Below are 23,556 nucleotides of genomic sequence, written 5' to 3' on the forward strand. Positions count from 1 at the left end.
GAAATAAATCCATAAATAAATTTAACAAATACTTTTCTTGAGACATTAAGAATCAGACACAACTTCATTTGTTATTTACAGATTTGTGATCTATTATTGCATGTCAAAAAGGTAAAGATTAATTTGACCGTTTCCAATGAAAGCCACAATGTACTATTTGGACAGCTAGGTGGTACAGTGCATAGAGCACCAATGCAGGAATCAGGAGGACCTGAGTTCAAATCTCCCCTCAGACACTTGACACTCATTAGCTGTGTGACCTTGGACAAAAGTCACTTAACCCCAATTGCCTCATCCTGGGTCATCTCCAGTCATCCTGATGAATATCTGGTCACTGGATTCAGATGGCTATGGAGGAGAAGTGAGGCTGGTGACCTGCATAGCCCTCCCTCACTCAAAACAAAGTCAAGTGCAAGTCATGTCATTATTTCTCTGATGGCATGGTCTTCTTCAGCAATGAAGTTTGAACGCACAATGTACTATTTAACAAAAAATGTATTGGGAAAATATTTTAAAAGGCACACACAAGTATAGATGAGCCGAAAAAAATTGTTAGGACACTACTGTTAAGTTTTTACACAAATAATAAAACACTGAATGCACTTAGCAAAGTAATTATGGATTCTCTTCATCAAAACTGAGCAACTGCTCTAATATTATAGGAAAGAACATTACATATCCTTTTATTAATTTTTATTTTTTATAGCTACTTTCAGAATGTTTGCTGGTACAACTGCCCAGAACACAATTCCAATGGTGTTATGCATTTTGTTGACAAGCTATATGGAAATTTGTCTGTGAGACTGTCTTAAGGGAGAAATGCTCATCTAAACATTTATTGGAAGCTTACTTAGGAGACAGGAAGCTTTTCAAATCAAATTTCACAAAAAGATAATAGAGATATTTAATAAGAATCTCTGAGAAAAGTATAAAATGCAGGAAATACTGTAAAAGCTTCTGGAACTTTATATGAGCAACAAAAAAAATTTTATTTCTTTTAAAGGGGTAATAAACTACAGGAAAGTTTAAATTATAATTTTGTAATTCACTGCATATTAATTTCTGCTGAATTATGAATTTTCAGTATTATGAAAGAAAATTGGAAGCACAGGATAGGGAAAAGTCTTGGGTTTGGAATCAAGACGAGTTATCTGTGTGACATCTGGCAAATCATTTAACCTTTCAGGGCCTTATTTTTAGCATTAATTAAACAAAGAAAGAAGATTAGAAGATGCCCTAAAGTTCTTTTCAACTCTAAATGAATATCTCCAATATGGAAAAATTATTAATATGCAAAACAATGCCTATTATTTTTCTCAGTATTTATGAAAGCATTTTTTGTAAAGAAGCAAGTTTGTCTTACAAGTGACCTCGAGCACTATCAGAAGTTCATGAAAAAAACACGTAAAGACTTTTGAGTATTATTTTTAAAAAGAGAAGATAGAAGACAAAAACCTCCAGGTTGTACAGCACCACTGGATTCAGCAAGGAGAGCAGAGTCACAACCTGTTCAAAACTCAAATGGTTTTCTTTTAAATGCTCATTTTAAGTAAAACTAAGTATACCTCACCAGGTCACAAATTTTCAAACTTACTTGTTACCAAGATGATATGGAATTAATAGATTTTCTTGTGCTACACAATCAAGAAAGTTTTGCAACAATTTTAAGAATAGTTGCTTCAATTTTCTTATTTATGTGTTTGTCTAATTCCTAAACTCATGAAAAACAAATTTCAATGCAAAGAAAAGTTCTACACCAAAATGAGTCAACATAAAGATTCAAAGACTTCTGCTATAATCAAACTGCCAACTGACTAAAAACAAAATAAATTTATACTAAATCTCAAGCAAGGTTACTCAAATTTCAAGAGGTTAAAATCAATTCCAGATTTCACCTCAACAGGCATTAACATCCCAAAAGTAATCTCATTTGTCATACTATTCACATAAAGATCTACCATCATCAGGTAAAATAACCACCCACACCAAATTGTATTCCGAAACAAATGTAAAAACATAAAAACATTCCACATAGATTTTCACACTTCTCCATCACACGTTAGAACTCACTTGTATAAATACGGATCTTTCCAACAGCAGCACCAGTTTCTACAAAGTTATTTACCTTGTCCAGGCCTTGCAGTTGCAGCTGCTCCTAAAGATGATGGCTCAACCTCCTGTTAATTATAGAAAGTTGTAAATGGTGTAAAAGTTTTGCTATATAGTATATTTCATAATTTTAAATGATTATTACTATCAGGGTCCTACCTTTGCCTTCCTTGATTCTGGATCAAACCTTTCAAGAATTAATTTAGCAGTCTTGTAAGTTTCTTTTTCCATGACTTCTTCAAGCTGTGAACAAAAATTTCTGTAAGTTGTCATTTTAAAATTTTAACTGCTTATAAATGCTATTTTCATAAGTCTGATTTAAAATTTGTTAAAGTGAAAAGTTCAGCAAAAACATACCTCATAATGTATCTATACAGTATTGAGAGACTTCCCACATTCAAAAATTTAGGTTTTATAATAGTTTCTAACTTCTAATGTGTTACTTGTATTTTACAGCTTTATTGGAAAGAACCACCAAATATTACTAATTGTTTACATATAATGAGGAGAATAATTACATGCACCAACTTCAATAATGGAATGTGCAAAAATCTATCAGCTATCATTATTGGAAGTTATTAGACATGACAAGCAAATGACAGGCAATTCCTCAGATTTATTTCCTCATAGCACTTAATGCTATTAATTTAAAGAAGGTCGTTAGCCAAGTGCTTTACAGAATAAAGTCTCTGTGCCAATTAACTGCTGTCAGCATCGATTTTAGATTATTTATTAGCAGAAGCAATTAGCTTGCTGCAAATGCTGTGAAAACTCACTAACTGGGAGAACAGCCATGGAATTTGCTCAAATGATTTTAAGGGCTAAATTCCATTTTTACAGTTAGATTCAAACAACTTCTGAGGAGGAAAAAATGAACATGCTAAGAATTTAAATAAAAAATTTACTGAGTTCTATACATACTTTAGGGGTTGTAACTAGCGCACTCCATTATTATAGCAGTTTATTTACAATGAACTCAGGTTATATTATAACTTTAATATTTAATATTAAAAGTAATCACTAGTAAAAATAATTTTAGCAGTTAAAAGGCAATGTTAGAAAGTTTAACTTTAGTAGGCAGATATTCTGTTATAATTAAAATGCAGAATGAATAAAACACTTCTAAAAATCTTAATTGGACATCACCTTTCAAAATAACTACTTATGACAACTTTTTAGATTCAATACTTTATATAATTCAAAAGGTCATATATATTTTAAAATACAACTCCAAGTGTACTTACTAAATTGTGAAAACAATTAAAAAGACATTGCCCCAACAGGAGATAATATACTTTTCATTAATCACTCAATTCTTCATGCTTTCGTTGAATGATTCCCAGTCTTACTTTCATGCCATTACTGTCTTTTCTCCAATTATCACAAGGAATACAAAGACATCCTCTTCCCCCAAAAAGTGATTTTTTATTTATTTTGATTTTTAAGTGCTTTATATAATTTTGCTGATGGTACAGAATACCTCTCTATACAAAGACAAAAAAAAAAAATGACAGAGCAACACAACTCCAAAAAAAGACTGAGAATTGCTCACCAAGATAGAACTTTAATACTCTGGGGTAAATCAAATGAGCATTAAGCACCAGAAAGTGTACTAGGCACTGGGAATACAAGAGCTTTAAAGAGCTAAGTGATACATCTTCACAGATAAATTAATGCTGTACATACACAAGAAAAAAATACCCATTGATGGGATGGTACTAGCAACAGAGAGTATCAGGAAAGGCCTCTTGGAGGAAATTGCAATGGGTTGAGTCTTGAAGGGAACCTAAGAGTTCTAAAAGAGAGCAGGAAGGAGGGAAAGCATTTCATATATGGAGAAACAAACTGTGCAAAAGCAGTGAGGTGACATCTAGATGTTCATAATTAGGGAACAGCAAATCTGGCTTGACAGGATCTAAGAGTTCGAGGGAGCAATCTATAATCACCCTGGAAAGTTAGGCCAACACAATGGAAAGGGAGGGAAGATACAAGTAGATACTTGAGACAGAACAAGACATACATGGGGTAGGAAGAAAAAGAGAATGGTGGCCAGGGAAAGGTGTTTTAGTCTAAGAAGCCTACAAGGATTCTTTGTAAAGCCATAAGACAGTAGGTTATTATGCTACGGTAACACTGATTTGAGGAAGAGGTAGAAAGGAGATGGGGATTTGTGGTGAAATAACTACAGTAGAGGGCAATTGCCAAGATACCCAAGCTGCTTAAGCCCTGCTATCCTGACCAGATGTCTGGGACCTATAAAAAACAGAAGGGTGAGGTTAGGTTCCACCTATTCATCTCTAAACTAGAACTACGGCAACCAGGCAAGTCCCAGAGATGAATGAATCAACTCCTACAGTGTTATTTGTCTTATAGAGCAAAAAGGTACAATATCATCCTTTTAAAGTAAGTTTTAGAAATCAAAACACAACAATGGACTAAATTAAAACTTAGCTAAACAGATTTTATTTGTCCAACTAGTCATCCTGTTAGGAAGGCAAAAATTGCAAAGAACCATAATGCTAGTTCTAGGGATCATAGCCTGCAGCCAAAATGTTTTTTGACTGTAAGGACAGGAATTACAGGAAGAAATTTCCTAGAAGCTTATGTCATGATTATGGGCAGCTAAACTGAGGGTACTATAGTTTGATCCTAAGCAGTTCTGAGCCTTATTTGTAATTCCCAACTATAAAATAGGCTAGGGACAGTCTTTTGTAGCTACTTCTTTACTCTGTCTTCTGGTAAACACATGAACTTTGTATGGGAGAGACTACCTAAGGGCCTTCTACCAGTTTCAGCTACAATTGGCTTCCACTAGGGTTCATAATTCCCGAATCCCACATACTTCTTTATTCATTCAACAAGGTTTCACTGAGCTTGTACTATGTGTACAACATTGTCCTAAGAGCTAAGGGGTATATAAAAGATGCATAAATACTTAATAACAACGTCAGGCAGTCTTTGATCAAATTTGAAAGTTTACACAATGTTATGACATTACAGAGAAAGGAGAAAGAAACCAGTGAGGGATAAGGAAGGAGTCAGGGATCACTACGAATTAATAATAATAATTTAACGTTTATATAGCACTTAGTATGTTCTATGTACTGTGCTAAGCGCTTTACAAATATTATCTCAGAAGAAAAAATCCTAGGATGAGGTTTGGTCCCTGTGAAGAGTAAACACCTCCAGGCTAGGGTCCACTTTTAATAGCAAGTGGCAAGCCCTGGGGTTAGTTGGTTTGAAAGGTTGCCTCAGCTCCAGCCACAGGAACTCTTCCCCTCCCCCTTTCCCCCATAGTGAGGGGAGTTGGGTGTCTGAGTTAGGAAGATTCTCTCAGATGACAAAGAACACCAGAACCAGCTGTGCTGTGAAGAGCAGTGGGGGCAAGAAGGAAAGAGCATATGCCCAGTGAGTGCGGAAGTAGTGGGGTAGAAAGGGCCTGGCTGTGGGCATTTACAGGAGTTTGGAAGTTTGGCTTTGGTTCCAGGCTAGAGGAAAGAACAGAAGACCTGGGGCCAGAGGCACCATTCCCCATACCCCAAAGCTAGAGATGATTACAAAAATTAAACTACCACCTCAAAAAATGCATAGGCAAAGGGGAAAGAATCCAACCATAGAAAGCTATTATGGGAATACAGAAGACCAGGGATCATCTTCAGAGGAAGATACTGAAGTAAAGAAACCCCCAAAGAGTAACATCAAATGGTCACCAACAAGAATTCATAGATCTTAAAAAAGACTTTAAAAACCATAGAGGTGGAGGAAAAACTAAAAAATAATAAGAATAATCCAAGAAAAACAAGAAGTTTATAAAAGGAAGGTCAACCAATTAGAAAAGGAGATCCAGAACCTTAAGGAAGAAAATGACACCTTACAAGCAAAGAAGAAACTAAGTTATCACTCTTTGTAGATGATATGATGATATACTTAAAGAATCCTAGAGAATCAAGTGAAAAACTTGAAATAATAAACAACTCTGGCAAAGTTGCAGGATACAAAATAAACCCACATAAATCATCTGTATTTCTATATATTACTAACAACGCCCAACAGCAAGAGATAGAAAAGAGAAATTCCATTTAAAGTTACCATAGACACTATAAAATATTTGGGAGTCTACCTGCCAAAACAAATCCAGGGACTATATGAACACAATTACAAAATACTTTTCACACAAAGTCAGATCTAAATAACTGGAAAAACATCAGTTGCTCATGGGTAGGCTGAGCTAATATAACAAAAATGACAATTCTACCTAAATTAATTTTCTTTTGCTTTTTGAATGCAATTTTATTATTTTCAATTACTGTACATAAAACTGAGATATAAAAATAGATACTAATAAGTTAAACAATCTAATGAGAGCAATTTGCAGTAGCAAAATTACAATTATATAACAATGTATCCAAATATACAAGTCCTTTAACTTATGGGATTGTCAGCAATGACACCTGCAATTACTAACCATTACTACTGTCAAAAGCTTCTGGTTTTACTTTACCAAATGCTAATTTCATGCTGTTACAACTTAAGTTGCCACTTGCAACTCACCATCACCATCAAATTATATCTTTTCCCAAACTTGAAGACTCAGCTTAGATGTTACTTAGAACAAGAAGTCTTCCCTGCTTTCCCCCTCTACTCTCACCACCAACCAAAAATAAACTTTCAGCCTGAAATATTTGGTATCTCTTTGTACTTATCTAAAGTAATTTACTTATTCAGTGTCATACCAATCAAACTACCCAAAAATTGTTTTCTAGAGTTAGAAAAAATAATATCAAAATTCATCTGGAAGAACAAATGTTTCCGAATATCAAGGGAATTAATGAAAAGAAATGCTAGGGAAGGTGGCCTAGCCATACCAGATCTTAAATTATATTATAAAGCAGCAATCATCAAAACCACTTGGTACCAGCTAAGAAATAGAGGGATAGATCAGTGTAATAGGCTGAATATGCAAAACACATCAGTAAATGATTATAGCAATTTATTGTTTGATAAACCCAAGGACCTCAGCACTTGATAAAAAGCGCTAGGAAAACTGGAAAATAGTGTAGCAGAAACTGGGCACAGATCAATGCCTGACATCATATACTAGAATAAAGTCCAAATGGGCACACGATCTAGGTATAAAAGCTGATACTATAAATGAATTAGGGGAGCAAGGCACAATTTATTTGTTAGATTTATGAAGAATGGAGAAATTTATGACCAAACAAGAGATAAAGAACATTATGAAATGAAAAATGGATAATTTTGATTACATTAAATTGAAAAGTTTTTCACAAACAAAGTCAATGCAACCAAGATTAGGAGGGAAGCAGAAAACTGGGAAAGAATTTTTACAACTAGTGTCTGTGATAAAGGTCTCATTTCTAAAATATATAGAGAACTGATTCAAATTTACAAGAATACAAGTCATTCCCCAGTTGATAAATGGTCAAAGGATATAAACAAGCAGTTTTCAGAGGAAGAAATTAAAGCTATTTATAGTCATATGAAAAAATGTTCTAATCACTATTCATTAGAGAGATGCAAATCAAAACAACTCTGAGGTACCACATCACACCTATCAGATTGGCTAACATGACAAAACAGGAAAATGATAAATGTTGGAGAAGATGTGAGAGAGTTAGAACACTAATTCATTGCTGGTGGAGCTGTGAGCTGACCCAACCATTTTGGAGAGCAATTTGGAACTACGCCCAAAGGGCTATAAAAATGTGCATACCCTTTGACTCAACAATACCACTTCTAGGGCTATATCCCAAAGAAATCATAAAAATGGGAAAAGGACCCACATGCACAAAAACACTTATAGCAGCTCTTTTTGTAGTGGCCAAGAATTGGAAATCAAGGGGAGACCCATCAGTTGGGGAATGGTTCAACAAGTTGTGGTATACGAATGGAATGGAATACTACTGTGCTATAAGAAATGACGAACAGGAAGACTTCAGAAAACCCTGGAAAGACTTATATGAACTGATGCTGAGTGAGAAGAGCAGAACATTGTACACAGTTAACAGTCATGTTGTACTATGACTAACTTTGGTAGACTTGGCTCTTCTCAGCAATTCAAGGTTCTAAGACAACTCCAAAAGGCTCATGACGAAAAATGTTATCCACATTCAGAGAAAGAATTATGGAATCTGAATGCAGATGGAAGCATACTATTTGTTCTCTCTTTTTTGTTTTGTTTTGTTTCTTCTTTCTCATGGTTCATTCCATTGGCTATAATTTTCTTTGCAACAAGACTAATGTGAAAATGTTTAATGCGAATGTATATGTAGAGATTATGAGATTACATGCCCATCTTAGGGAAGAGAGAGGTGAAGAAGGAAGGGGGAGAAAATCTGAAACTTTTAAAAGCCTGTGGAACTGAATGTTGTAAACTAAAAATAAATAAATATTAAAAAAGAAAGTCAGAGAATTGATAATCAACATAATTCGATACTTTCACTTAGTAGTTCTCCTACCTATTTCATCACTCCTCAACATCCTTTGCTCAATCTTCATCCAGGTCATGCTCACAAACCAAAAAACTTTGTTCTGGGGTTTCTTCGCTTCTCCTTCAATACTGTTTCACTTGATTTCATGGATTCAATTATCATCGCTATGGTTAAGGAGATTCTCAAATCTACTTAACCAGCCATAACCTTTCTGCTAACCTCCAGTCACATACATCCAACTGCCTCCCAAACATCTAAATGTCCTTAAACTCAATATGTACAAAACCAAACTCATTATCTTTTCTCTCCAACTCTCCCCTCTTCCTAACTTCCCTATTACTGTTCAGAGTACCACCATCATCATGGTCACCCATACTTGTAACCTAGGTGTCTTCCTTGACTTTCCTCATTCCGTCTCACCCTCCCATATACAATCTGTTGCCAAGGCCTATTGATTCTGTCTTCATAATATCTCCTGTATATACCACCACCTTTCTCTCTCTAATACTGTCACCACCTTGGTGCAGACCCTCATCACTTCACACCTGGACATTGCAATAGCTGGCTGATTGGTCTTCCTGCCACAAGTCTCTCCCCACTGCAGTCCACTCTCCACTCAGCTTTCAAAGTTATCTTCTTAAAGCACAGGTCCAACAATGTTACACACACACACATACACACACACACACACCCCAACTCAATAAATTCCAGTATATTCCTAATACTTCAAGGATAAAATATTAAATCCTCTGTTTGGCATTCAAAATCCTTTATAATCTTTGCCTCTTCCTTGTTTCCCCTCCCACCCCTAACTCTCCCACCTTTCCAGTCTCTTACACTTCATACCACCCTACTTACTCTGTGAGCCAGTGACACCTGCTTCCTTGCTATTCCTTACACAAGATACTCTATGTTTTCCTTCCTCCTATCTGCCTCTCTGCTTGCCTGGCTTCCTTCATGTCCCAGCTAAAATCTCACCTTCTTCAAGGAGTCTATCCCAATCCTCCTTAATTCTGGTGCCTTCTTTCTGTTGATAATCTCCAATTTATCTGTACGTATCTTTTTGCATATATGTTTACATGCTATCTTCCCTATTAGATTGTGAGCTCCTCAAGAGCAGAAACTATCTTTCCTTGTATCATTGGTGCTTAGCATAGTAGCTAGCACATAGTAGGGACTTAATAAATGTTTACTGATTAAATGATTGACATATAGCAGACACTTAATTATTGCCTCTGGGTAGTACTAATTTGTCAAAAGTGCAATGCACTCAAACATCACCTTAAGAAAATCTTATCTAGATATCTTAGGAGTAGATGCTTTAGTGCTATTAATTACTAAATCTAAATAGATAATTTTTACCTTAAAATTAATAAGCATATATTGTTTACTAATAGTTATTCATATATTTTATATCAAAAAAGAACAACTTTAAAATAAATTCACTGAAGGATCACAGGAGAAAAGATTTAGAGCTATAAGTAACCTTCAGAAGTTACCTATTCTAACCCTCATTTTATAAATGAATCTGAAGCCCAGAGAAATAACTTGCCCAAGGTCACCTATGAACCAAGTAACAAAGTAAGGATTCAAATTCCATAGCCAGAATTTTTTCTACTGCACCACAATATAAGGGAACAATTTCTCAAAACTCACTTAAGATTTTCTACATGCATTTCTATAATCCCTTCTTCAAAGACAAAGGAAAAATTTTAAGTAAAGCAAACATCAAGTACCATCCTGACAACTGGACTGTCATACAGAGTTCAGAGGATCAGATCTAATGACTTATTTCTGGCTCAATTTTGTTCCCCACTTCTTTTTGTTAACTTCTGAAAGGAAGTTCAAAAACACGATGATGTGCCAGGTACTTTGCTAAGCAGCGGAGATACAAGAACAAAGAACCAAACGATCCTTACTCAAAATGAACCTATATTTTAATAAAGGAGACAATAATTACACATAAAAATATATACAGCATAAATATAAAGCTAACAAATACAACTACATACAAAATAGTTAACTACAAGGAAGGAAGGAGAAAGGGAACTAGCATTTGGGGGATCAGGAAAGATTTCATCAGGTTTAATGCAGAAGATGGTATTCTGTTGATTTTATATCCATAGCTTTTTCATCTTTGTTCCCACTTCTATTCTCACTATCGCTACCCCACAGTAGCAGCTCCATTTATCATCTGGTTGGGCTACTGAAAGAATCTCAGAACATATCTTCCTGTCTTTCTTCCTACTGAAATCAATCTTTCCTATCATTGTGAGACTAATCTTACTTAGAAGAAACATTATGTCATTCCCCACTTTACAAGCCCTATATGGTTCCCTATTTGTATTTTATGTTTAGACTCCTTGACCTGACATTCAATATCCTCGATAATCTGACTTCACACTATCTTTTCATCCCAATTTCCCACTACTATTCCCACATCGTCTATGCTCCAAACTAGACTACATGCTATAGATTGTTCACTCCAAACCTCAGGTCACAATGTTTACTATGATTTGTTATTCTTGACTACGCATATTTGTTACAGGGCTTTTTCCTTTTTTGTTTGTATAGAGGTGGAGTGATATGAAGAGAGGAGATAAGTAAACAAAAAGAAAAAGAACAGGATGGTCACTGAAGCATCTTTTGTAAAAAATGCACAGAACAGAACTGAAGGCCAAAAGAAGAATCACAGGCAAGTAGAGACAACTCTGAAAGCTACATTTATTATACATTTAAAAGAAAAGCAAGCTTTGCATTAACAGTACAATTTCATGTTAACTCTTTCTTTCCTCATATGAAAATATCCATTTTACTTGGTGTTTGTTAAATTTTTTCAAAGTGTTTAGAAAGCTCTCATCACACTCTTTAAGCTTAAAGCTTAATACAAAAAACAACCTTCTCAACGAATGAAGCTTTTCCTAACACAACGCCCCAACCCCCTGTTCCGCCCACCCCCATCAAAGACAGCTGACTTTTATCATAAGGTCTGCTAAATGCCTCACACATTTAATTTTGTAATACATTTGATCCTCAAAATAACCCCATGAGATAAGTTGCTGTTCAGTTGCTCAGTCCTATTCTTTAGGACCCCATGGACTGTAGCACACCAGACCCTTCTTTCCTCCACTGTCTCTCAACATTTGCCCAAGTTCATGTTCATTATTTCCATGATAGTATCTATCCATCTCATCTTCTGCTGTCCCCTTTTCCTTTTGTCTTCAATCTTTCCCAATATTAGGATCTTTTCCATCTTCTCATTATGTGGAAAAAATATTTAAGCTTTAGTTTCACTATTTGACCTTTCAGGGAAGAACCTAAATTCATTTAAGTATTGACTGATGTGATCTCCTTGCTGTCCAAGGGACTCTCAAAAGTCTACCACAGCACCATAATTTGCAAGTGCCAATTCTGTGTTGTTTTCTTTATAGTCTAATTCTCTCAATCATACATTGCTACAGGAAAAAGCATAGTTTTGACTATATCGACCTTTGTCAACAAGGTGATGTCTCTGTTTTTTGTAGTGTGCTATCCAGATTTGCCATAGCTCTCCTTCCAAGGAGCAAGCATCTTTTAATTCCATGCCTGCAGCTGTCATCTGCAGTGATCTCTGAGCCCAAGAATATAAAATCAAATGCTGCTTTCATTTCTTCTCCATCTATTTGCCAGGAAGTGATAGGACTAGTTGCTAAGATCTTAGTTTTTTGTTTTTTACGTTAAGCTTCAAGCCAGCTTTTATACTTTCCTTTTTAGCCCTCTTCAAGAGACTTTTTAATTCTTCTTCTCTTTCTGCCATTAGAGTGGTGCCATCTGCAGACCTGAGATTATTGATGTTTCTCCTGGTAACCTTAATTCCAGCTTTTGATTCATTCAACCTGGCATTTTGCATCCCCATTTTATATGAGGAAAATCAGAAGGTTAATTTTACTTACATATGGCTACACAGCTAGTATCAGAACCAGGACTCTGCTGACTTCAGGACTACCATTAATTCTACAAAGCCAGTAATGACCCTTCCTTTCTCAGACTTCAAAAAGCCACGTGTTTTGCCAACTAATGATTTATTTTATTAAAGTTATTTGTATATGCATGGTAGATGGGATAGAGAAGTTGCAGCTAGAAAGGCAAGAAGAGGAGAACAGTATGGTATCTTCAAGCCAAAGAGATGATATCCATCATAGACATAATTAGGGCCCAGTGTCTAGTACTTTTTCCAAGCCCCCAAAATTGAGATGGTAATCCCTGGCCAGGCCCTGCCCTACTCCTTTCACCTTCTCCTAGACACAAGTGGTTTTGATCTAGTCTAAGACTAGTGTCTACAGTTGTTTCACCCCAAGGACATCCCCAACTGAATTTGTTGAAAAAAGAAAAAAATTGAATCAAGGGCTATTTTCCCACTGCCTTGCCCCAGGTGCCACAATTATCTGTTATGGCCCTATTCAAAACAGAGAAGTGAATAGTTCAATGCTACAAATAAGTAAAAGAGAATAAGGGCTGAGAAAAGAGTCACTGACTTTGGCAACTGGGAATTCAATGATGACCCTAGGAAAAGCAACTTGAGTAGAGAAGCAGGGGTAGAATGGAGATTGCAAGGGGTTTGGAGAAACAGTGGGGGATGGAAAAATACAAACAAGATGCAAGCAATTTGACTGCTAAATGAGGAGATGACGGGACAGTACCTAGAGTAATAGAAAGTTGAAGGGAAGTCATTTTTTAGGTCTTATTTGCAGACAGATGGAATTAAACCATCAAAAAGGGAGAGACTGAAGGTAAATAAGAAAGACTTAGACAAACTTTTATTCCTCCCTGATTTTCTACCACACTCCTCACTGTAGCTATTCCAAACCTCCTCTTCTCTCCTTAAGTCTCTAATACAATCCCATTGTCTGCCATCTTAGAGGAAGACCTAGGCTAACTTTACTGAAAAAAATAGAGGGCAACAACTGTGCATCTCAAACCCCCTTGACATAATGCCCCATTCTTTCCTCCAGTTTCAGGTGAAGAGATAATCCTTCTTCTTACCAGGGCCAACCCCTCTATTTGTGCCCCTAAGCCCTCTCAAATCCTACAGGAGTTTAGGTTTTTTACCATCCCCTCCCTCCCTCTTTTTGTCCATTTTGAATTTCTCCTGTCTACTAACTAATTCTCCTTGCTTCCTACAACCGTACCCAGGTTTTTCTCCATCCTTAAAAAACTTTCACTTGACCTCAAGTTATTATTCTATATCTCTCCTCCCTTTTACAGCTTAATTAAACTGTCTATATTTACTCTCCTCTCAATTCATTTCTTAGCCCTTAGCGATCTGGCTTTTCCACTTGACCTGAAATTTGTGTAAAATACAAAGTTGCTAATGATCTCTCAAATATTGAGATATGATAAACTTTTCTCAACCCTTCTGCAACATCTGACATTGTTAACCACCTTCCCCTTCTTATGCTCTACTGTCTGTATTCTGGCCATACCAGTCCCTGTTAGTTCTCCTCCTACTGGTCTCACTGCTCCTTCTCAATCTCCTTTGCTGAAGCATAATTCATGTCATCCACTTATTATGAGTATACCTGAAGTTTCACACCTGAACCCTCTTCTCTTTCTACATGCTTTCTTGGTGACTTCAAAAGCCCAACATCAGCTCGATTATCTCTACACAGATGACTACCATACCAATATATTCAACTGTAGTTTGCAACTTGGACTCCAATCCTGGTATTGCCTTATGGAAATTTGGAAATGTAGACCTCATAGGTATCTCAAACAAAACACATCTAAAACACGTCGTTCCCCTCAAACCCATATATCTTCCAAACTTCCCCATTTAAAGTTAAAGGCTCCACCATCCTTCCAAGGACCCAGGGTTCCATCCTTGGACTCTTTACTCTTTAATTTCCCTCACCCCATAAATGCAATCACTTTCCAAATCTCGTTCATAGAATCATACAATCACAGAGCTCTGGAAGGGACCTAAGCAACCATCTAGACAAGAGGTTCCCAAAACTTATTTCACCCACCACTCCTTTATTTCACCTATCACTTCACACAGATACAGAAGAAAAGAAACAAAAATATATCATAAACTTAAAGATTGGAACTTAAATACAAAGAAAAAACCATGTCATGTACATAGCAGAACATAAGAGAGGATTCAAAATATGTAACAATAAGTTTTCATTTCAAGAAAACCACATTGTGTTGGGAGCTGTCAATCATTCGTTTCCTTGTAAGTTTTCTTCTCTGCTGTTTACACTTTTATTTATTCTTTTTTCTTTCCCTCCTATTACTTGCCTATCCCCCTCCAACGATCCCTTCCCTAACCTCCAATTCCCATAAATCTAAACACTCTTCTGTAGCTTCTTATAATCTATTCCCTCAGCCTCCCCTCTAGAGATCCCTCCCTTATTCTCCCATTCCCATTGATCTAAATACCATTCTAGAGTCCCCTTTTACCTATTCCCTCACCCTCCCCTCTAAGAAGCCCTTCTTTATCCTCTACCTCCTCCCTATTCCCTTATCATTTTATTTCTTCTGAATTAAGAAAACTTCTATACTCTTCCAAATATACATATATATAATTCCCTCTTAAACCCATTCCCAATGAAAGTAGATTACTAGATGGGCAGAGCCAAAATGGTGGAGTAAAGGCAGGGACTTGCTTGAGCCCTCAACCAAAACCCCCCAAATACCTGTAAAAAATTACTCTAAACAAATTCTGGAGCTGCAGAACCCAAAGAATGACAGTGTGAAGCAAACTGCCAGCAGACGGCATGGAAGGTAAACAGGAAGTCTCTATCACATCGGGCTAAGAATGGAACGCAGTCCAGCATGAGCTACACCAACACAAATAGGGCATGAGCAGGCCTCAGGGGAACTGAAACACTGGCAGCTATGGTGATTTCCAGACTTCTCAACACCAGAATGCCAAGGACAACTTGGAAAGCCAGTGGAAAAAATCTGCTGAACCTGTGTGAGAGAGTAGTGCTGCCGGGTCCCAGCCCTAGGGTGGTGAAGGGAGCAGAGGAGTGTGTCGCAGCCACAGCAGCAGAGGCAGCAGCTGTTTCTAGAACTCTAGGTCCACAGATTGTGAGAGGAGACGGAGCCCCTGATCCCGGCCCCCTCCCCACCCCAAGCACAGAACTACCTTGACAAAAAAAACTCAAAAGTCAAGTAACTGGCTGAGGAAATGAGCAAAAACCAGAAAAAAAAAATCAGACTACAGAATCTTACTTTGGTGACAAGGAGGATCAAAATATACAGCCAGAAGAAGACAAAAAAGTCAAAAGCTCCTACACCCAAAGCCTCCAAGAAAAATGTGAGTTAGTTTCAGGCCACGGAAGAGCTTAAAAATCAAGTAAGAGAAACAGAGGAAAAAATGGGAAGAGAAATGAGAGTGATGCAAGAAAATCATGAAAAACGAGTTAATTGCTTGCAAAAGGGGGACCCAAAAAAAGTTGAAGAAAATAACACTTTAAAAAATAGAATAGGGAAGAAGCCAAGATGGCGGAGTAGAAAGACGCACAGACACTTAGCTCTTACCCCACAGCCCATAAAATACCTGTGAAGATGAACTCTCAACAATTTCTAGAGCAACAGAAGCCATAGAACAACACAGTGGAGGATATTTCTGTCCCAGAGAGACCTGAAAGACCAACGGGAGACCAATGCGAAAGGTCTGTTGCACACCAGACGCAGAGCAGAGCCCAGCCCTGCCTTGGCCACGCAGCACCGAAAGGAGTAGATCTGAGCAGGCTTCAGGGACAGAATCTCCAGCAGCACCACAGATCCCTCAACCCACAGGCACCAAAGGTCAGTGAGAGGGTCTTTTCGGCTGGCCAACAAGGGAGCGGGGTGTCCCCATTACTCAGGCCCCTTCAGGAGGCAGCAGTAGAGGCAGCAGCAGATGGGGCTCCCAAAGCAGGTAGTAGCCCACATTCATTGTTGAAGGTCTCATCCTAAGCCCCTGAGGGAACTGAGTCCTGGGTGGTGGCCCTGACCCCTTGTGAGCAGCTGATCTTAATCTCACATTGAATAGCAGCCCTGCCCCCACCGAAAGCCCCTGAGGCTTGGGAGCAGCTCATTTGAATCTCAGCCCCCAAGTGCTGGCTTGGTGGAACTGGAAGCAAGGTGGTTGTGGAGAGGAAACTCAGAAGTCAAGTAACTGACTGGGAAAATGACCAAAAAAGGGGAAAAAAATAAGACTATAAAAGGTTACTTTCTTGGGGAACAGGTGTCTCCCCCCATCCTTTCAGATGAGGAAGAACAAGGCATACTGTCAGAGGAAGTCAAGGCCTCTGCCTCCAAAGGGAACTTAAACTGGGCTCAGGCAATAGAAGAGCTTAAAAAACAAGTTAGCAGCTTATTAAAAGAAAACCAAAAAAATGCTGAGGAAAATAATAGCTTTAAAAAGAAGCTAACTCAATTGGGAAAAGAGGTCCAAAAAGTCAATGAGGAGAAGAAGGTTTTAAAAAGCAGAATTATTAGCCAAATGGAGGAGAAGACTCAAAAGATCACTGAACAAAATAATTCGTCAAAAGAGAGAATTTGAGTTAAACCAAGCAGTTAGTAAACAAAACCAAAAATTTGAAAAAATAGAAGATAATGTGAAACAACTTGTTGGAAAAACAACTGAGCTGGAAAATAGATCCAGGAGAAATAATTTAAAAATTATAGGACTACCTGAAAGCCATGATCAAAAAGAGCCTAGACATTATCTTCCATGAAATTATCAAGGAAAATTGCCCTGATGTTCTAGAATCACAAGGCAAAGTAAATATTCAAAGAATTCACCAATCACCTCCTGAAAAAGACCAGAACAGAGAAACTCCTAGGAATATTGTGGTCAAATTTCAGAGCTCCCAGATCAAGGAGAAAATACTGCAAACAGCTAGAAAGAAACAATTTGAGTACTATGGAAATACAATCAGGATAACACAGGATCTGGCAGCTTCAACATTAAGGGATCAAAGGGCTTGGAATGAGATATTTCAGAAATCAAAGGACCTGGGATTGAAACCAAGAATCACCTACCCAGCAAATCTGCGTATAATACTTCAAGGGAAAAAATGGTCTTTCAGTGATATATACAACTTTCAGTCATTCATGTTGAGGAAAAGACCAGATCTGTATAGAAAAATTTGACTTCCCAAGACAAGAATCAAAAGAAGCATGTAAACATAAACAGAAAAGAAAAATCATAAAAGACTCTCTAAAGCTGAACTGTTTACATTACTACATGGAAAGAAAATATTTTTAACTCTTGAATCTTTTCTCAGTATTTGAGTAGATGGAGAGATTGTACACACACACACACACACACACACACACACACACACACACAGAGTACAGGGTATATTATATCAGAAGAGATGATATCCACACAAAAAAATAAAATAAAATAAAAAATTAAGGGGTGAAGGAGGAAAATTCTGAGAAGAGAAAGGGAGAAATGGAACAAGGCAGGCTATAACTCATAAAAGAGATAAGAAAAATCTTATTCAATGGAGGAGATAAGGGAGAGGGGGAAAAATAAAACTACTCTCTCCACATGTGACTGAAGGAGGGAATAACATGCTCACTAAATTTGATATGAAAATTTATATCACACCACAGGAAAGTAGGAAAAGAGGTAACAAGTGGGGTGAGGGGATTGTTAGAAGGGAGGGCAAATGGGAGAAGGAAGTCACTAGAAATAAACACTTTCGAGAAGGGACAAGGTAAATTGTAGGGGAAAAAATAAGGGGGAATAGAGTAGGACAGAGGGCAACATAATTAGTACTACACAATATGATTATTATAGAAGTCTTTTGCAAAAGAATACATATTTAGTATGTACTGAATTGCTTCCCTTCTCAGTGGAGCTGGGGAGGGAGGAGGAGAGGGAGAGAAGTTGGAATTCAAAGTATTTGAAACGAATGTTGAGAATTTTTATTGCATATAATCAGGAAATAAGAACTACAGGGAATGGGATATAGAAATTTATCTTGACCTACAAGAAAAGAGAGAAGATGGGGATAAGGGAAGGGTGGGGTATGATAGAAGGGAGGGTACACTGAGGGAAGGAGTAATCAGAATGCAAGGTATTAGGAAGCGGGGGGAAGGGAATGATGGGGAGAAAAATTGGACATGTTACAAAGTGAGGTAAAAGCAATTACTACTAAAACAATTGACTGAATTACTAACTGCGAATAAATCAATGACATCTTTAGTTTGGGGAAAAGAATTTCAGTCTAAATTTCCTAGAGGAAGGTACCCTTGGGTAAAATTTGGCATTGATGGAAAAGTTAAGGTTTTAATGGTAAATTTGATTTTATGATTGCTATTTAATCAGGAACTAGAAGATGTATAGAAAGGCATGTAAGCCACTTAAGACTTGCCTCAAAAGATGTTCCTTAGCCAAAGTAAAATAATAATCATATTGGAAACCTGGTTATTGGAACTTGCCATTTTTTAGATGCTATGGGACTATTAAGTGACTGTTCTTCTGAGTCTAAATCCAGGTATGGGTAGCAAGAAAGACAATCTGAGCCTCCAACCCAGGATGTCAGTAAGCTGATGAGATGCTGGTATGAACTGCAAAAGGTGATCTCATGGGTAGGGTAGGAGAGCGGCTGTTCAGCCTGGGCTGAGGTAGGATTCTCCTGATTCAATTTCCCCACTGACACCTGGCAGACCTTAAGCCTGACTGAATGCAAGTGGATAATCTAATCTTACCTGGAACTGACATGAAGTTGGGGAGATATTGTACCCCTGCAATGTCCCTAGTCTTGGTGGCAATTTCCTATAGTCAAAAGGTTTTGCAAGCTTAATACCAGATCTATTCAATTATAGATTACTGGTAGGGGAACACCCAAGGTTAAGTCTAAAATTAAGCTATAATTTATAATTTACACTAACAACAATAAGTTAGGGTCCTTTAATTCTTAGCAATACTGTGGAGATAATTAGGTCAAGAGCTTGCGAAGTTAGCTGTGTCTCAGTTAGTTAATGTTTAAAAAAAATTCTTTTGCGGCCCATATTGTAAATGCTTTAAAAAGAAGTGTCACCTGACCAAAAGTATGAATTGTTTTATCTATTATAAACTGTGGTAAAAAATGAAACATAAAAATAAAAATAAAAAAAATAGACTAACCCAAATGGCAAAAGAGATTCAAAAGGCCAATGAGGAGAAGAATGACTCCAAAAGCAGAATTGGCCAAATGGAAAAGGGGGTCCAAAAGCTCAATGAAGAAAATAATTCCCTAAAAATTAGAATGGAGCAAACCGAAGCTAATGACTTTATGAAAAATCAAGAAATTATAAAACAAAACCAAAAGAAAGAAAAAATAGAAGACAATGTGAAATATCTCATTGAAAAACAACTGACCAGCATGCCTATTATAGAAGTCATTTGCAAAACTACACAGATATGACCTATATTGAATTATCTGCCTTCCCAAAGGGAATGGGTGGGGAGAGAGAGATGGGGAAAAGTTGGAACTCAAAGTTTTAGGAACAACTCTGTTGAGTATAGTTCTTGCGACTAGGAAATAGAAATACAGATAATGGGGTATAGAAAGTTATCTTGCCCTACAGGATAAAAGAGAAGATTGGGGATAAGGGAAGGGAGGGATGTTAGAAGAGAGGGCAGATTGGTCATAGGGGCAATTAGAATGCTTGGAGTTTTGGGGTGGAGGGAGGGGAGAAATGGGGAGAAAATTTGGAACTCAAAATTTTGTGGAAATGAATGTTGAAAAGTTAAATAAATAAATTTAATTTAAAAAAAAATTAATCAATAAAAAGAAAAAAGAAAAAAAACTGACCTAAAAAATAGAACTAGAAAAGGCAATTTAAAAATTATTGGACTACCTGAAAGCCATGATCAAAAAAAGAGTCTAGACATCATCTTTCAAGAAATTATCAAGGAAAACTGCCCTGATATTCTAGAACCAGAGGGTAAAATAGATATTGAAAGAATCCACCAATTGACTCCTGAAAGAGATCCCCAAAGGAAAACTCCTAGGAATATTGCAGCCAAATTCCAGAGTTCCCAGGTCAAGGAGAAAATATTGCAAGTAGCCAGAAAGAAACAATTCAAGTATTGCAGAAACACAATCAAGATAATACAATATCCAGCAGCTTCTATATTAAGGGATAGGAAGATCTGGAACATGATATTACAGAGGTCAAAGGAGCTAGGATTAAAACCAAGAATCACCTACCAAGCAAAACTGAGTATAATACTTCAGAGGAAAAAATAGTCATTCAATGAAATAAAGGACTTTCAAGTATTCTTGAATCAGTTCTTGACCAGAACTGAATAGAAGATTTGACTTTTAAATACAAGAATCAAGAGAAGCACAAAAAAAGGTAAACAAGAAAGAGAAATCATAAGGGACTTACTAAAGTTGAACTGTTTACATTCCTATATGGAAAGATCATATTTGTAACTCATAAGACTTTTCTCAGTATTAGGGTAGTTGGAAGGATTTTACATATAAATAGATAGAAGGCACAAGGTGAGCTGAATATTAATGGATGATATCTAAAAAAATAAAACTAAGGGGTGAGAGAGGAATATATTGGGAGGAGAAAGGGAAAAATAGAATGGGGTAAATTATCTCTCACATAAAAAAGGCAAGAAGTTTTTACAATGGAAGAGAAAAAGGGGAGGTGAGAGGAAAAGAATGAACCTTACTCTCATTGGATTTGGCTTAAGGAGGGAATAACATGCACACTCAATTTGGTATGAAAATCTATCTTATCTAATCTAATCTTATCACTACAGGAAAGTAGGGGGAAAGGGGATAAGTGGTGGGGGAGCGATGAAAGTAGGGAGGGCAAATAAGAGGAGGGAGTAATTAGAAGTAAACACTGTTGAGGAGGGACAGGGTCAAAAGAGAGAATAGAATACATAGGGGGCAGGAGAGGATGGAGTGGAATATCATTAGTCTTTCACAGCATGACTGTTATGGAAGTGTTTCACATGACTACACATGTATAATCTATATCAAATTGCTTGCCTTCTCAATGTGGGTAGATGAGGAAGGAGGAAGGGGGAGAAGTTGGAACTGAAAATTTTAAAAACAAATGTTAAAAACTGTTTTTACATGCCACTGAGAAATAAGACATACAAGCAATGGGGTATAGAAATCTATCTTGCCCTACAAGAAAATAGAGGTGGTATGAAAACCTATCTTACAATACAGGAAAGTGGGGGAGAAGGGGATAAGTAGGGTGGGGGGGATGATGGAAGGGAGGGCAGTGGGAGGAGGGAGCAATTTGAAGTCAACACTCAGGGAGGGACAGGATCAAAAGAGAGAATAGAAGCAATGGGGGGCAGGATAGGATGGAGGGAAATATAGTTAGTCTTACACAACACAACAATTATGGAAGTCATTTGCAAAACTACACAGATATGGCCTATATTGAATTGCTTGCCTTCCAAAAGGAATGGGTGGGGAGGGAGGGATGATGAGAAGTTGGAACTCAAAGTTTTAGGATCAACTGTTGAGTACTGTTCTCGCTACTAGGAAATAAGAAATATAGGTAAAGGGGTATAGAAAGTTATCTGGCCCTACAGGACAAAAGAGAAGATGGGGACAAGGGAAGGGAGGGATGATAGAAGAGAGGGCAGATTGGTGATAGGGGCAATCAGAATGCTCAGTGTTTTGGGGTGGGGGAGGGGACAAATGGGGAGAAAATTTGGAACCCAAAATTTTATGAAAATGAATGTTAAAAGCTAAATAAATTAATTAAAAAAAAGTAAAAAAAAAATAGAGGGAAAGAGGATAAGAGAATGGGGGGGGGCATTTAGAAGGGAGGGAAGATTGGGAGAAGGGGTAATCAGAATTGGAACTCAAAATCTTGTGGAAGTGAATGTTGAAAACAAAAAAATTACTTAATTGATTGATTGATTGATTAGGGGGAAAAAACAGGCTACCAGAACTACCAGCCCTCCTCCCCCACCTAATTTCTCTGTATTGTTTCTTCCTCTTGTACCTCATTTGTACAAAATAATTACTCTTTTTGGCTATTCCTAAATGGTTTTTCTTTTTAAATTCATATCATATTCAGGCTTACCCCAATCTTTCTTATGAGCTACTCAATTATAAATAAGAGTCTTGAACATATGTTTTGCATTTTACATATATCAAAAATAAACAGACTATGACATTCCTATGAGTTTTCCTTATAAGATCTCTTTTAAATGGTGATCAATGGATTTTTTTCTATTTCTTCTTTCCCTCCTTGATTTAATGCTTCAAGAAAATTGTCTTGAATTAGTTCTTGTATTATCGTATCAAGATTCTTTTTTTGATTGTAGCTTTCAGTTAGTCTGATTATTCTTATGTTTTTTCTTCTTGATTTATTCCCCAGATCTGTTGTTTTTCTTATAAAATGTTTTACTTTATCTTCCATGTTTTCACTATTCATATTTTGTTCAATTATTTCTTGATCTCTTATAATTTTGATGGCTTTGCCTTGCTCAATTCTAATTTCAAAGTATCATTTTCTTCCTTAAGATTCTGGATCTCCTTTTCTAATTGGTTGACCTTCCTTTTATAAACTTCTTGTTTTTCTTGGATTATTATTATTTTTTAGTTTTTCCTCCATCTCTGTCATTTGATTTTTAAAGTCTTTTTTAAGATCTTCTATGAATACTTTTTGGTAACCACTTGTTGTTACTCTATGGGGGTTTCTTTACTTCAATATCCTCCTCTGAAGATGATCCCTGGTCTTCTCTATTCCCATAACAGCTTTCTATGGTTGGATTCTTTCTCCTTTGCCTGTGCATTTTTTGAGGTAGTAGCTTAATTTTTGTAGTCATCTCTAGCTTTGGGGTATGGGGAATGGTGCCTCTGGCCCCAGATCTTTGGTTCTTCCCTCTAGCCTGAAACCAAAGCCAAACTTCCAAACTCCTGTAAGTGCCCACAGCCAGGCCTTTTCTGCCCCACTACTTCCGCACTCACTGGGCATATGCTCTTTCCTTCTTGCCTCCCCTGCTCTTCACAGCACAGCTATTTTT

At 37.0% G+C, this 23,556-nt stretch overlaps 1 protein-coding gene across 5 annotated transcripts in view; it reads right to left on the reverse strand.

The window, feature by feature from the left end:
- The window catches only part of LNPK (lunapark, ER junction formation factor), a 106,592-nt gene that overhangs the window by 36,605 nt on the left and 46,431 nt on the right, over window positions 1-23,556 (reverse strand). For all 5 annotated transcript variants that reach the window (XM_072612387.1, XM_072612391.1, XM_072612389.1 and 2 more), the window contains 2 exons: window positions 2,269-2,352; window positions 2,126-2,177 (listed from right to left, as the gene is read on the reverse strand). In XM_072612387.1, the coding sequence (XP_072468488.1) occupies window positions 2,126-2,177; window positions 2,269-2,352 (136 nt within the window). The remainder of the gene's footprint in view (window positions 1-2,125; window positions 2,178-2,268; window positions 2,353-23,556) is intronic.

This window comes from Notamacropus eugenii, chromosome 5 (assembly GCF_028372415.1).
Source record: "Notamacropus eugenii isolate mMacEug1 chromosome 5, mMacEug1.pri_v2, whole genome shotgun sequence".
Taxonomy (NCBI): domain Eukaryota; kingdom Metazoa; phylum Chordata; class Mammalia; order Diprotodontia; family Macropodidae; genus Notamacropus; species Notamacropus eugenii.